The 15917-nt window shown below is 41.2% G+C and overlaps 1 protein-coding gene across 1 annotated transcript in view; it reads right to left on the bottom strand.

Annotated features, from left to right (window-relative positions):
* The window catches only part of csmd3b (CUB and Sushi multiple domains 3b), a 1719816-nt gene extending 1710585 nt beyond the window's left edge, over window positions 1–9231 (bottom strand). Inside the window, 2 exon segments of the mRNA XM_048595770.1 lie at window positions 8542–8985; window positions 9164–9231. Of these exon segments, the coding sequence (XP_048451727.1) occupies window positions 8542–8722 (181 nt within the window). The 5' untranslated portion in view covers window positions 8723–8985; window positions 9164–9231.
* Window positions 9232–15917: the final 6686 nt, after the last annotated feature.

The following is a 15917-nucleotide window of genomic DNA, read 5'->3' as shown; positions in this document are numbered from 1 at the left end:
CTATGTTTATCATAACTTTAGTTTGTCAAATTATCATAGTACTATGTACCAAATATAACAAATCATAACGCACAATGATTTCCTATGAGATAGTAGGAACTGCCGATGCTGGAGTCAGAGTTTAGACAGTGTGGAGCTGGAGGAACACAGCAGGCCAGGCAGCATCAGAGGAGCAGGAAAGGTGACATTTTGGGTCAGGTCCCTTCTTCAGAAGAAGGCCTGCTGTGTTCCTCAAGCTCCACACATGATTTCCTACGGATCTCTTCTAAAGCTTCTAAATAGAAATCCATTGTTGCCAATGGTGACATTTCCTAATTTGATGACAAATATAGACACACATAAATAGAGAGGGCTTTGAGAAATCTGAAGCAAATGCTGGCAAATCGGACTAGATTAATTTAGGATATATTTTTGGCATGGATGAGTTGATCCAAAGGGTCTGTATCCGTGCTGTACAGCTCTGTGACTATAACTTAATATATATAATAAACTATGGAAATTCCACAATCTTGTCAAACGCTTGAGGTGGAATTTGAAAGTCATTCAACAGTTTAAGGCATAATTTATGCTTGTTGGAAGATAGTAACTTTCACTATCACTCTCTCTTAGTAAATATTAACCACATTTCAGCTTGAAAATCAATTGGATAATATTTATTTGTGTACAATTTTAACTCAAGTTGCTTTGAAGACACATACTGTCATGCTGTCACTGGACTATTTTAAGAAAATTCTAATCAGCTTATGACTGCCATTGTAAGACAGAAATGCAATATGAAAATGCAATAAAATTCCTCAGATATATATTGTAGCAAATTAGAACACTTTCTCCAGTCCTGACATTTCCATAGCTTCCACATACCAACATTTCAATCCTAACGCTAAGCCGCTGCCAATTTCCTCCTCCAAGCATTACTTGACTTTATCATTATTTAAATTCATAACTAAGAAATTTTCTTTTTCATTTTATTGACAAAAAGTGCAATGAAAGCAAAAAAAAGGAGCAGACACTTTACCTGTTGGAAGGGTGAGTCAAAAGTTCATGCTTTCACAAGACTTTAAATGTAGCAGGAAATAAAGGAGTATGGGAGAATGGGGGAAGAGGTTCCAAACAGTGAAGTTCAGATAATTAAAGTCTCTGCCATTAAAAGTGGTGAATGGAAGGCAATGGAACTGGCAGCCAAAGATACTGTACTGGTGGATGTTGGAAATTCATAAAACTAAAGGAAAAACTGCAGATGTGGAATAGCTTGGCGTCATGGAGGAAACTGTGGATGCAGATAAACATTTAGAAATGTGATTCTAAACGTTTAATCCTATACTGAGTTGGTGGGGTGCACCAAGGACAGAATTATAACTGTGACACACCATTCCCAAAGGCACAACAAGGAATTGACACCACTCATACTCTCTTGCTTGTTGATGATTCCCAAATATTTACAATTAAAATTTAAAGTTTCGGCACCATGGACAAGAGACACATGCAATCATGCGACAGAAGAACATTTTTAGTGGTGAATCCTGCCATAAGCTGACAATGCTGGAGTGTCAAGAAAGAAAGTTTTTCACCTGACCATAATCTTCCCAATTAATCCTTTCCCCTTAACATAATACTTATTGGAATCATAAAGGTGACAGGTATTCTTTTCCAAATTTAAATTTCACTTGCAAATATTTCACATTACACTGGTTTCTTTGTCGTCATATGTGAATTGAATATAACATTTGATAAGGTGAATATGAAGAGGATGTTTCCTCTTATGGGAAAATCTTGACCTTGAAGTCACTGTGTACAAAGAAGGGGGTCACCCACTGAAAACAGAGAAAATGCAAATTTGTTTTCTCAAAGAACATCCAATATAGACTCCGAATATAATTCATCCATTCTTACACAGAATATAAGTTTGCTAGTTGTTAGTCTTTTCAACTTTTTTGTTGAAAAGGTGGTGGAGCCACATCTTTTAATACTTTTGAGGCAGAGGTGGACAAAGATTATCAGATGCAGGCAGGGATGTAGATCTGAGGTTACAATAAGATCAGCTATGATCTTCATAAAAAGCAGGGCAGATGCAAAGGACTGAATGGCTCATTCCTAGTCCTTCTTTGTTGATCATGTGTGTGCATCATCAATGTTTATTGAGACAAGCTTAGTCACCGAGCTGAATGCACCGGCACACCAATGGTTGGCATGTATTTATGGGGAATTGGAGACTTTTTATTCGTGGCAGAAGAAATGATGCTGTATTTCTCCATTCACTCTTTATTGAGTGTTCACGTTAGCATCCACTGCTGTATTCCTCACTCAGTGAGACTTTGCTAAACTTACCAGCTCATCTGGTGCTCCCCTCATTGCACTGTAAAGGAAATTGAGAGAAATCCCACCAGGGATAATTGAAATGTTGTAGGTAAACTGTAATGATTTTGCCAGCCAACACCTTGCAATGGGCCTATGTGTGGACAGGACTGACATCACCCTCAGGTCTCTTATTTCCTTCCCTTTGACTAACTGTTCTGATCACCCCTAAACATACACAAGATGTCAGGTCCTTCCCACTACCACTCTTCCATGCCCACACTCCTGAATCACCATTGCTACTCCTGAGCCTCCATGTAACCTGTTATTTTCCTGCTCCCTCTTTGCACAATGGAGTTCAATGATGAAAGCAGTTGACTTTAGACAGAACTGAAAATCATTAATTGTTATCCACTGCTTATAAATTGACCTGAATTGGGTGCCATGAGGATTCTTGTATGCTACTGACTTTATCTTAAAACTAGGATGTAATTTTAAAATGTTATGCTGGTAAGTATCCTGGACATACAAATGTTTGCAAGTTGGAACCTACTAGAGGACACCATGAGGCCTGACATGCTACAAACATGCCGCTGGCTTAATCTCTGAATCTCCACCATTGGGAAATTAAAATTTCAGCTCCAGCTTAATGCAGTCATCTTACATGCCATTGTTGCCAACTGCACAAGCTCCATAATACCCATTACCCACTCTTCATCAAGATATAGTGAGACACTGTAAAACATGTGCACTCAAAATCAACCACAGTCTGAATAAATCATGGCAAACATTCCTTAACCATGAATATTTTATATAAAATGTAATTCATTTTGATTAGTCTGACTCTAATGGCCGTGGGTATCAGGTGAATTGATAGAAACTAGATTTAGAGTTATAAGTAATGATCACTGCTGGTGGCAGTGATAATAGGCTCTTCTCGTTGTGATTCAGATCATCAATAACTCAACCATGGATTACAATGTAACTCGTTTATCCTCACGGGTCCACTCCTACTACAGCTTGAAGGCAGCAAGGAAGCAGATTGGAAAGGAAGAAAAAGGAAAATAAAGAAATAACTAATTCCCTCATTTTCATTCCCAGCTAAAGTACATACCTTACAGGAGCAAATTGAATCGGTACTGAAAACAAAATCAAAATGCTGGAGATCACAAAACGTCAGGCAGTATCCATGGAGAGAAAGCAAGCTAATATTTCAAGTCTAGATGAGCATGCTGCCTGACTTGAAGTACATACTTTGTCAGGCAGCCCCACACTGAAAGACATTGAGCTGGTCAGATTGGTAGGTTGTCCTATCAGCTAGACAGCTCAGGAACTGAGTCCAACATTGAGATATTTTATTCGTATTGAGTAGGATCTGAGCGCTTTGAAAGGCTCTGGAGATCTCAAAAGAGGCCAAATCCTAGGTCAAGTCTGCTCTCCTGTTAAACAAAAAAATGTATGGTCCCAAAACAATAATTTGTACCAATTAGTAAAGCAGCAATGTTTGTTTCATTCTGAAGAATCTTATATTTTTAAAGTATAGCAATTGGGTCCACTGATTAGGAAGAAAGGTCTGAGTAAACTAGGAAGTGGTTTAAAAAGAGGTAACCTAAGGCAGTGACACGAAAAATCAACCATTTACATGATTTCAGCTCCAGGACAACTTTGAAAATTTATTATTCACACAAAATTTGTAGAATAACAACTGAAAGCAAAAACTTTTTTATCCAGCAAATCTTGAAGATTTTCTTTTATAAATAATATATCATTGAGTCACTGCTGTCTGTGAAAGTAGAGAATTCTTGCTGGAAGACGGGTTTTTGTGGAGGCTTAGAGTATAAATACGAATTAAGTTTATTTGAAAAGAGCAATTATTCCATCATTTACTAAAGATTGACTTGATCTCAAAGTGTATTTTTTTTTCGAAAGCAACAACTATTTCATCCGGCATGAGATATGTAGTATTCATTTGTCGGTCATCTGCCAGTAACTGTCATCCACATATAAGCAATTTCTCCATAATTTCATGTGATAAAAGATATACTATTGAATAGCATTGCAGGATACTCCTGAGTCTGTCGAACTCCCCAGTGCTCGCTCTCTCACACACACACACACACACGCACCATCACTCCTTCAAGGCTCGCCTCCCCGTACATCCCTCCAGCCTCCAGCACATCCCCCCAGCCTCCAGCACATCCCCGTAAATGCATGTTTACGGTACATAGAAACATTTGCAATGGCGACAACTCTGATTTCTGGAGATTATATGGTAATAGAAAGGCGCTGTCATTGACTCCAGATCCCCCATACTGCTGCAGATGAAGGAAGCTGTCCGCTGTTAACGCGAATCACTGATATATAGTGCATGAAAGTTCCCTCTTTGGTATTCTTGCCTCTCTCCCTCTCCCCTCCCCTTTCTATCCGCACACAGACTTGTTCTATAGAGGTTCGCCAGGTGAGCTGCTGATCTTAGCTGAAGTGCCGGGAAGCGAACGGTTGTGAAATGAAATGTGTTGCTAATGAATTATGAAAAATAAAGAGGGGGGTGCGGTGTGTAGTCTAGCAGCTTGCAGCTGACTGCTTTGGAGAAAAAAAACACGATCGTGATGATGAAGAGAAGACAGATCCTGAATCTATTAGTTAAATTACTAATGACTGCAGTAAGGCTGGGAGCCGCCTGGTGTTTTGAACTCTGCCATATCGAACAGCAGGGAAACGATGCCCTGTCGTCAGAGGATGAACTCCTGCTGCCCTGTGTGATGTGTAAGGGCATACCTCCCCCATCTGACCCAATGTTCGAACCGACTGCTCCCACTACACTTACCCTTTAGATCCCTTTAGCCCCGGGGGAGGCGATAAAGGCATTTAGAGAGGTGTCAGTCCAATTTTCAGTGTGTGAGACCTCGAGTCTTGTGAAATAAAATGGGATGCAGCCCTTACTCCTGGCGTTTTATTGTCAGAATAAAAGCTTCTAAACTCTCACTCGAGCCATCCAGAACACTTCTCACGGTGGCAAATGTGTTGGTCAGTCCCCAGGAATGGCCAGTTGCGGTGGAGATTTGTTCGACAGGCGACATGCAAAAGTTTATTTGACGTGCTTTTTGTATAGCTGTCAAAACATCCCGTTGAGCTGTTGAGAGGAAAAACGGCGCTGTAGTTGCCACCTCGCGAGAGAGGTGAAAATATGAAATTATACAATCACTGTGGCAACGCGATGATCGCATTGCTGAAGAACAGAACTGAGGACAGAGAATGGGCAAGGCCGGAATGCACACATATCCTACTGTACCTGGCTAGAATCCCCAAGCTTAGAAATCACTCCTTGTCTAAAACAATGGCCGCAAGTCACTAACCCTGATTATACTCACTGTACGTGAAACACCAGCATATAACGTTTAGAAGGTGAATTCCCAAAGCACCACACCCAGAATGGGAGAAATCTGTTTTTTCTTTCACCTTTACCGCCTACAGTAACCAGGTTTACCCCTCAGTTAAACAAGTTACAGCACCTTAATCATCTTTTCTCCAGGCACCTCTTCCAATTGGCATTCCCAGTGTCCATATGTTTATATGCGCTTTCCCATGGGATTGTGATTCATGGTTTTAAATGGTAACATTTTCGTGTAAACCGGTGTTGTGTAAGTTTGGGCACCTTTACGAGTGTTTTGTTATCATCACACCGATGGTGCAAGGCGGCCTTTCCCCCAGTTTGCGTGCGTGTGGGTTTCTATGTGTATTTGGTATTTTTATAGATGTTGGTGAGGGTCGAGTCTAGGGGGCTCTGTGCATGTATGAAAGAGCCATGACTTGATGGGTGTTGTACTGGTGGAGGAGGAGGGAATAAGCGGAAAAGGTCGCAAGCTTCAAAACATTCCGGTGTTTCGTGTGTCTCAAAAGGAACCCCTCGAAGCAATCCACCCCCAACGCATGTCTGATGGGAGCTGACCCTGCATCAACTTTCCTCCAACTGCAAGATTCAGGTTCAAGGCGGACTGAATCCCGGTTAGATTCCATGTTTGTGTTTGCTGTTACAGCTGGTTGCAGACTGAAGGCGCTCTGCTGGAAGCGGTACATGAGGTGGACAGTAGAACGCTCCCTTCATAGACAGTGACTGTTCATCGGGGGCGATCCTGAGTCACCCGGGGCGGTAGCGTGGTTCCCAGTCTCTGGAATGCCGCCTCCAAGCGAACAGCCTCTACGCAGCTTCTTCCAGCCACGCCAAACTTAGAAGGGGGCTGTGCGAAAATTCTGTGATCAGCACTGATAGCAATCCCGGCCACAAAGAGAAAAGGAGTGGGTTGTCACTTAGACTCGAAGTGGCGGCCGACCCCCAGGGTTCCCTGACATTCCCCGGGATGTCAGTGAGGATTTTACATCTTTGTTTTTTTTTATAAAATTCTGTACCCAAGCAGGTTCAGCTTTTATCCAAAAAAAAGCGTGCTCCAATGCAATCCTATCCCTATCTCAGGCTCACACAGCACAAAGACATGCACATCTCCGTCAAGTATTTAACTTGCGGGTTGAAAAGTGTGGTATATAGTTGCATCATTGCAGATTTTTTTCACAATGAACAAGAAATTTGAAATCAAGAAACAAGAAATTCCCGCATGGAATTACATACAGTAAGCCTTCAACATGTATTTATCCCATCCAACCTTTCCAATTACAACTCTAATACATAACGTTGATTACATAGAATTCGGTGGCTCTGAATGGGAGACCAAGAGGACCACCCCTCCCTCCCTCCCCTTTCCCCATAATAATCTACAGATTTGAAAGTTCAGTCTCAACGTGGTGAATATGCACAAAATTATGTCGGAACGTGCTGCAATAATTTCTTAAACTCCCCACGTCGACTTTCACCTACCCCCTTCCCTACCCTCCCAGTATGAAGCGCGGATCGCCAGCAATGAAAGGCAAAGATGCTGCTTTATTCACTGCGAGAACCAGCTGCAAGGCTGACAATAACCCGCTTTATATACAGAAGCAACTTGAATCCAATTCAAGCCGATGCCCCTTGTGCCAGGAGCGAGAGAGGGGGGGAAATAATCAATCCCAAGCATGGAGAATTTGTGTCTTTTTTTAAATATTAAAAAAAGCCTTGAGTCGGACCAGACGATATGACACCTGAAAAGTGACTCGGGAATTAGAGTGTTCCAGACACAATTTGAAAAAAAACAGCGGAATTTCTGCGCTGCAGCAGGAAACTCGACTAAAAAAAAACGAGCGATCCATTTGTCATTTCCGCCACTGTTGCTTCCACTTTAAACGATGGGAACCGAATAACATGTAGAATGGCTGGCCGGGAACTCGCAAATGAATATTTAGAAAGAGACAAAGTTTTCTCCTTTTATATTTAAAAAAAGACAACTGACGTTTTCTGCTCGTTATAACAACAGAATCGGAATTTGAAAAGAAAAAAATAAGCCACTCTGTCGGGACGTTAAACAGAGCAGATTTCAAATTCTGGAACATGCACATGTACATGTATACCAAGCAACTAACTCCCCTGAGCACAGTCTGTGTTTCAGGACTAGACTTTGTGAGACTCCATTCAGTGATTTCTCATCTTGTTCCATTAACACATGACACCTTACGCTTGTATCAGTCCCGCTCGACGGGCTGAAAGGAGATCTAAACACGTCTCATTAATAAGACTTAAGCGCTGTATATGAATCCTGTTCTCTTGGTATAAGATAGCCTCTGTGCATAAAACACCTACAGAATCTCCTGCTGCATCTTTAGACCTTAAAGTGGAGCATTGTGCAAAAAAACGTGACCGAAAGCACAGCAGCCCCTGTTCACCAGTTCCCAAATTGGATGTTACACGCGTCAGTAATTAAACGGTGCAAATTAAGCAGCTCCACTGTAAACGGTCATTAAGCATTTTAACCCAGGAAATCCCCGAGCCCTCTTCTCAACCCTTCTTAGCCGGATCGTGATCACCGACTGCACGAAATTCAAATAGTTAAGGGATATATGAGGCAACTCACGTATCCTATTGAGCATTCTGCAAGAATATTTATTGAGCCTAAGCTCGATTACAGCATTGAACGCCAACCCAAGCAAGTCCAATGCATTCTGTCAGTTTCCCAGCATCTCAAATAACACCAATTGCTCTGCATATATATATATATATATATATAAATATATATATATTTCCGCTATTATTCCGTGCAGGTGGTTCCTCTTGTGCTTGAGGGATAAGATGTGTTGGGGAGGGACGCGGGAGAAGCCAAAACCTACCTTCCACACATGTGATCGTAAATAAAAAGACAAGGTAGGAAAATATAACTCCACTTTTCGTCCCCATCGCCTTCCCGATGAAAGAGAGCCCGTGCCTGCAGCATTTACAGCATCCTGTTCGAGAAATGGATGTCAGCGAGCCTTCAGTCGAAATCCCCTGTATTTTGCAGGTCGGTTTCATACTGGTGGCAATCTGGCGGTGTCGGATGTGTAGCGTGTTTGTCGCCGACCAGTTTTCGCTTGTTGGTCCGCGGCACACGAACACTACTGAGAGTGAATGTGTTTCTGGGATACCACAGCAACCTTGAACGAGGACTCAACCATCTCAGCCAACGGGGGCACAAACTCCAGGCTCCTTCCCACTTGCCTTGCCTGTCTAAATTCTAAAGTGCACCAAAGAGGGAGAGAGCGAGAAAATTCCCACAGCTGGTGGCCAGCCAACTCCTAGAAAATATACCACCCCCCCAAAAAAAAATAAGAGGCGGGGTGGGGGTGGGAGATGGTTGATTGCAGGGAAGGGAAGGGGAGGGGAGGGGAGGGGAGGGGGGAGAATAATGGCGTGTAATTAAACATTTAACTTCAAAGCGGCAACGTCAGAAAGAGAAATGTTTAAAATTCATACACTCTGCGGATCGATATTGCCCACACGCCGTGCCAGAGGCCCGAAAGAACACGCAGATACAATTTAAGCATCACCGGAAATTAGGTGCTGCGGATTAAAGAGATTTTTGTTTTTATTGGGGGGGGGGGCGCACCTGTATTCTATCTCCGCCGTAAATTGCGTGGTCGGTAAACAGGAAGATAGGAGGGAGGCTATCTGTCCAACACAATGTACTGTTTTGAGATGATTTACAAATCCATTGGGTTAAGGAGCTTGTCAGTATCGAGGTCTCATGCATGTCAGTTTCTAGGGGCTTCCCTGATATTCGATGGGGGGGTTGGGGTGGTCGTATTTAAGTTCACTCTGACAGAAAGGGGCAATCAGTATCCGAAACTATAGTCTTGCAGTCATCACCTTCACTATTCTCAGTGTGTGTGTGTGTTATTACCGCTTCTTGCACTTGGCAACAATATCATCGCGCGATACCCATTCCCATGTTAATCTTGTTGCCTGAAAATAAATTCGGTGGTGCTCGGGTTTCATTCTGAATTCTCGGAACGGGTTAAAGGAGTTCATCAGAAGAACACTTGTGCCACCTACAGGCTGTGAAGCGATGACCTGATAACAATCCTAGATTTCCCGCTGTAATATCCTTAACACACACACACACACAGATCTGCCAGGGAAACAAGTAGTTGGCGAATAATGAAATCATCTTACACGCATGGCCTTTACTTAGACGCCTTCGTGTTTTGTAATAGCCTCAACTTTGGGAAGGGGGAATATATCGCCAACCAGTTCTGATAATGGATTTAAGGTGTGAGTGGTAAAATAGGTAGGCGATATTTCTAAAGTCGGATATGTCAATGCACTTGAAACGTTTAATAAAAATAGCTCCGAGAAAGAAACATAATGCTGCAGAATCGATTTGCTGTAAGTGGTTTGGACCCAAACGTTTTCGGCTGATGATTGTTAATCATAAAATGCTCGTGCATAGAGAACCAGGCCATTAGTCCCAGTGTTCCTGTGAGCAGCTGTCTCGTCTGCTCTGTCCCGGCAGCTCTTTCACCCTTTTTGAAGAACTCAAATTCTCTTCTGAAAATTCCGATTGAATCTGCCATCACTAGCGTTTCAAGCTTTCTTTTCAGGCCATTAAAAGTGTCCTCACCTCTGATTCACCTCAAATCCATTCCAGCTTTTCTGTTCACACAGTATACTGAGCTATACTGAATAAAGTGCACATAGTTGGAGATTAATAGCATTCGTCAATAAGCATGCTTAAACCGAGATACTAGCAATCATCTCCTGCCTGTTACTCCGAGGCTTCGCTCTTTCCCCACGACAGTACCATCAGTCCTACCCCCGACTGGGCTGGTCAGCGATTGTGAGGACATATTTATGCCCAGAAATTTATATTGCTCCAGCATAACCTTGTCCGACACGCAACTTAATATAAGTTGTTTGCAGATATGTATATTCCTTGAGACAACATAGTCCCTTCTCAGAGTTTTGTTAGCCTGTCGCTTCAGTTGAAAGTTTATACAGAACAGATTGAAGCCTACAAAAAATAATTGTATAATCGTTTGTTGGTAAACATAAAATTGTCCTGTTACGCATCCTGCGATGCACGCATCAAATACTATACCTACAGCTAGTTCTTAACTTATCTTTAAGCAACACGTCAACGCAGCTCTGATATCTTGCTGTCTGTTACAAATTGCCTTGCGTCTTAGGCGAGAAGACGTACCTATCTCTTCCCTTCTCCTTACTCTCTGTCTATCCTTTCCTCCTCCTCGCTCAATATATTGAGACCATGTAACTGCCTCTCACGGCCCCTGTTCCTGTTTCCCTAGCCTGTTGTCTATCAGGCAGGTCTCCCTTCCACACATACATCACCTGAAATTATTCATTTCTCTTTCAAACGCACCTTTACTGCTTTTCCCCCGTGGTTTTTTTTCCTTGAGCGTGTTCCTTCTCCGAACCCGCACAGATAACCAGCATTATCCCTCACATAAATAAGTGGCGAAGTCATTTATTTGTTATTAATATTTATTAGCTCAGAAATAGATTAATTGGACAGAACGCAGGCTAAAAATATGCAGTGATAGGCGTATTATTATCTCGGATTTCTAAGGAATGAGGTGACAATGTAGACTTTTCTTGATGAATATGCGCAATTACACGAGTCTTTTAATTAAACATATTTTTCTGCATGATACATAACTCGTAATGAAAGCAGATGAAGAAGCCACATGTTAATGAATTGAAATGTCGATGCTGGCAACGTTAGTTTAACTCAAGGCCCTAAAAGCATTACCAATATATATTCCATGTGGACTTTTTTATAATATTGATGCGTTATGAAACAAAAGTAAATAATATCGATTTGGAATTGTTTTAAGACTGTTGTCCATCAAGCGCATGTCTTCTGATGGAACATGCCTGACTAAGCATTGTGCAGCAGTTCACGGTTTGACCAGAAGGGCCGCTGTTGAGCACAGTGGCTTCACGGTAGCCGGATAAATGCGTGTTGGTAAATTTCCACACCGTTATGTATGGGAATATATGAATTGTCCTCTTCGAAGTACTCACTCACTAGTTGTTCCGCATGATTCGAGCAATCTTACTGAACTGCACAAAGTTTCAAATTACAGGTTTCAATGCAGAAAATGCACATGCAAATTCATCTCTGCGGTAAACAGGTCTAAATTTCTTTTTATCAGAGCTTGCAGCTGTACTTGAATGATCCCAAAGGTTTCGCCTCCCATTACCCTACATGGGAATCCACTGAACATATTGATTACGCTTATTGTGATGAACATCTTGTAAAAGAAATACTTGAAATTGTCTTTTGAACTTGTTCAACCTTGTCCTACTGCGATTTATTTTGATCCAATTTTACAGATTTATCTTGCAACATCTCTATGATTAACCCTTCCAAAACCGAAAAGCCGGCGTCTCCAAACTCTAGTCAAAATGCAATCCTATCGCTCCTGAAATGAGCCTCATGTTTCTTCCCCTCCCTTTTTTTTAGAATTCTGCAACCATTCAGTTCAGCTCTAGAAAGAGTTATTCATCAATCATACTCCACTGCTCTTTCATCGTGCAATATTTCCTTTCGAAATATATATTCTTTCCCATTTTGAAATTTACGATCGAACCGAAAAACAACTTTATCTGCCCCTTATATTCTTTGGCAATTATCTTAAACCCATGTTTAACCGGTTACCGATCTCCTCTGCAGCGACAACAGTCTCCCCATCATTTCAAGACCATTCATAATTTTAAACACCTCGATGTGGACTTTCCACTTAGCCGTATTCGGAAACAAAACTCCAAATTGGTGAAATCCGATCAAGAGACTCTAATGTTTCAAGAAACATACAATACAAATTGGGTTTCTGCAGTCTTTGTATCCATACGAAATGCAACATTGTTCCGTCAACAAAGTTGACCATATCCCCAGCATAAACTAATGACCGTTGGGAATGTTCGTTCTTTGCAAAAGTTTTACCAGCTTCCAATGAACTATTTTTTTAAAAAGCTCATTTTTTTGTAGGGGGTTCAAGCTCATTTTTTAAAAAGTTTGCACAAAAAAATCCTTCTGTACCTAAATATAACTAACAAATCGTCCCGTGTTTTTCAACAAGTGATATTCAGCTTATTTATTATTTACTGACAAACGGCTAAGCAACAAGTCACCTCTTTTAAATGCACCAAGGGATATTTTGAACCAAAATATAATTACAAAATTCTACTAGTTCTTGGCAGATCATCGAATGACTGAACCTTTATGGCACAGTTGTTTTACGAAGTGATATACAAATAAGCTTCAAGGAAAAACAGGAGAGAATCTTCTCGAAAGTAATGCAAATTTGGGTGCAATATGCATTTAAGTAAATGCTGCATGGAAAGCAGACACTCGGTTCAGTCTCCCCTTTACCTACTATGCTTTATGAAGCACAAATCAGCTCCTCTAGTCTCTCCACATTGTTTCAATGCCTCATCTTGGTGTCATTACATCTCCTCTGCATCCAAGGGCATGACGTTTTTCCAGAATTTGACACAATATTACATCTTGGGCCAAACAAGCAGTTTGGCTTTTTAAGTTGGGAAGGTCCTGAGAGAGATTAAAGAACTGAGAGACCTTGGAGTGCAGCCCACTGTCTCCTGAAGGTGCAGGATGGATAGATAAGGTGATAGATATATGTAATACTTCTGTTTTGTTGGGCAAATTATTGAATACAAGAGCAGGGATGTAATGCTATTACCACATAAGATACTAAAATAATGAGGCATTTGGATCCAGTTCACAGAGAAGACCAGTTTCTCTAGCCGAGATGTTAATTACTAACTGGCGCAGATTTAAGGTGATAAATGGAATGATTAGAGGGGACATGAGGAAAACTGTTTTCACCCAGAGGTTGATCAGTGCCTGGAATTCACTGTCCTGTTTGGCGGCTGAGGCAGAAGCCCTGTGACATTTAAAATAAACTTGGATATTTATATGGTAATACAGTGTGGAGGTGGAGAAACACAGCAGGCCAGGCAGCATCAGAGGAGCAGGAAAGCTGATGTTTCGGGTCACGACCCTTCTTCAGAAATGGGGGAGGGAAAGGGGGCTCTGAAATAAATGCTGACTCTATATATGCTAAATGCTAACAAGTTCATATCTATGCCTCTAATGTCTCTTTAATCCTCTTTACTCTGCTTGACTGGATCACTTGCATCTCCATAACTAGAAATGGATTACTCTTTGATTACTGCCTTGGACCTTAACACCATGTAGTTGAAATATGACTTCCTTCAAATTGTTGGGCCATCATTTGCTCCAGGAATGAATTAAATCATGTCTGCTGTTCACCTCCATGCATTAAGGAGCTTATTATGCTTTTACATTGAAAATTGCTGAAAATGGGAATTGGTGATGCTGTAGTGAAAGAAACAGGGACCCAAGTAAACAGGATTAACAGCAAGATATCTTCTTAGCCAAAAAGATTGTGAAATTACCATCATGAGCTCTAGGGTAGAAGTAGTAATTATAGCGCCTGGTTCCATGACAGATCAAGTACAGAAAGACAAATAGGGGAAAAATAGATTAAATGTGAACATACAAGATTGACTGTAAAAGCCAAAACAAAATATTTTTTATATTTTACTGTTTTAATTCTTCAATATGCCAGATATATTAACAAATAGTGTTGCATACTGAATACATCATTAAAAGGGTACTTATATTGAAATGAGAAAGAAAAATATACATCTTTAAAGTGTTATTCATGACCACAGTGTTCAACATGCTTTACAGCCAATGTAATACTATTTTATCATAGCTACACACGAGCAACACATAAAAAAAACTGCAATTGCATACAAGTTCAGACAACCAGCATTGTGATAATGCCCAGATAATCAATTGTTGTTATGTTGTTACGTCATTTTGACCAAGACACTAGTGTTTCCTTTCTTCATGGGATGTCAGCATTTCTGACTAGCCCAGCATTCATCCTAATTGCCCTCAAATACGTTATGCTGAGCTGCCTTCTTGAACTGCTACGTCCTTGGAGTAGAAGTAAATCCATAGTACTGTTACACATGGAATGTTAGTTAAACAACAGTGAAGGAATGGTAATATAGTTCCAAATCATGATGTTGCATGGCCTGAAGGAAAAATTTCAGGTGACAGTGGTCCCATGCATCTCTTTTCCTTGTTCCTCTAAGTGTCGGAGGTGAAAGGTTTGGTAGGTGCCTTTGAAGGAGCCTTGATGAGTTCCTCCAGTGCATGTAGATGGTATATATTGCTGCCAATGCGAATCAAGGTGAAGGAGTGGATGCCAAAGGTGGTTTATGGACTGCCAGTCAACCAGGTTGCTTTCTCCTGATAGGTGTCAAGCTTCTTAACTGTTGTTGGAGCTCCGTTCATCTAGTCAAATGGACAGAATTTTATCACGGTTTTGATTCATGCCTTTTACATGGTGGACAAGCATTAGGGAGACGTGGGGGGTTACTTACCACACGTTTCTAGCCTCCGATCTGCTTTCTTTTGCCACAATATCTATATGGCTGGTGCAGCTGTTTTTGGCCAATGGTAACTGTTACCCCCTCCCCCACCCAGATTGTGTACAGTGTCAGATACCATGATGGTTAAATTTTTGATTATCAAAGGGTAGTCATTAAATTTTCTCTTGTTGCTGCTAGTTACTGCTTGGCACCTGTGTGACACAAATGTTACTTACAACTAATCAGTACAAGCCAGGATGTTGTCCAGCTATTGTTGCACAGGGACACAGACATGTGTGCTGAAATTGTGCAATCATCAGTGAACCTTCATTCCACCTTACAATGGAAGAGAGGTCAGTGATGAAGTAGTTGAAAATTATTGGCTCCAGAACACTACAATGCAGCAATTCCCACAGTGCACTTCATTAAAATGACATGGGACTTATTATCTGAGGGGTGCAGATAACAACTTGTTAAAAATCTTGCCTGACAACACCTCAAAATTGTTAAATCCCCTCAGTAATGTACTGGCATAGCAATCTTAATTTGTGTGCTTTATTTCTGAAGTGGACTTTGAACCCTTAACCTTTTCAATTCAGAAGCAAGAATGTTACCAACTGTGCCACAGTTGGCATTTAGTTAAGAATTTCTTGGTGCCTTTTCTCGAACTGGATTTTTGTCAGGCATCTTCCAAACAAATCAGAACACATAAAACTGACAAGACATATCTTCTGCTGTAAGCTCAGTTTGTACCTACTTTTAAAATACAGCAGAT

This window comes from Rhincodon typus, chromosome 4, assembly GCF_021869965.1.
Source record: "Rhincodon typus isolate 14 chromosome 4, sRhiTyp1.1, whole genome shotgun sequence".
NCBI lineage: Eukaryota > Metazoa > Chordata > Chondrichthyes > Orectolobiformes > Rhincodontidae > Rhincodon > Rhincodon typus.
The sequence above is the reverse complement of the archived record's forward strand: the minus strand, read 5'-3'. Positions and strand labels throughout refer to the sequence as shown.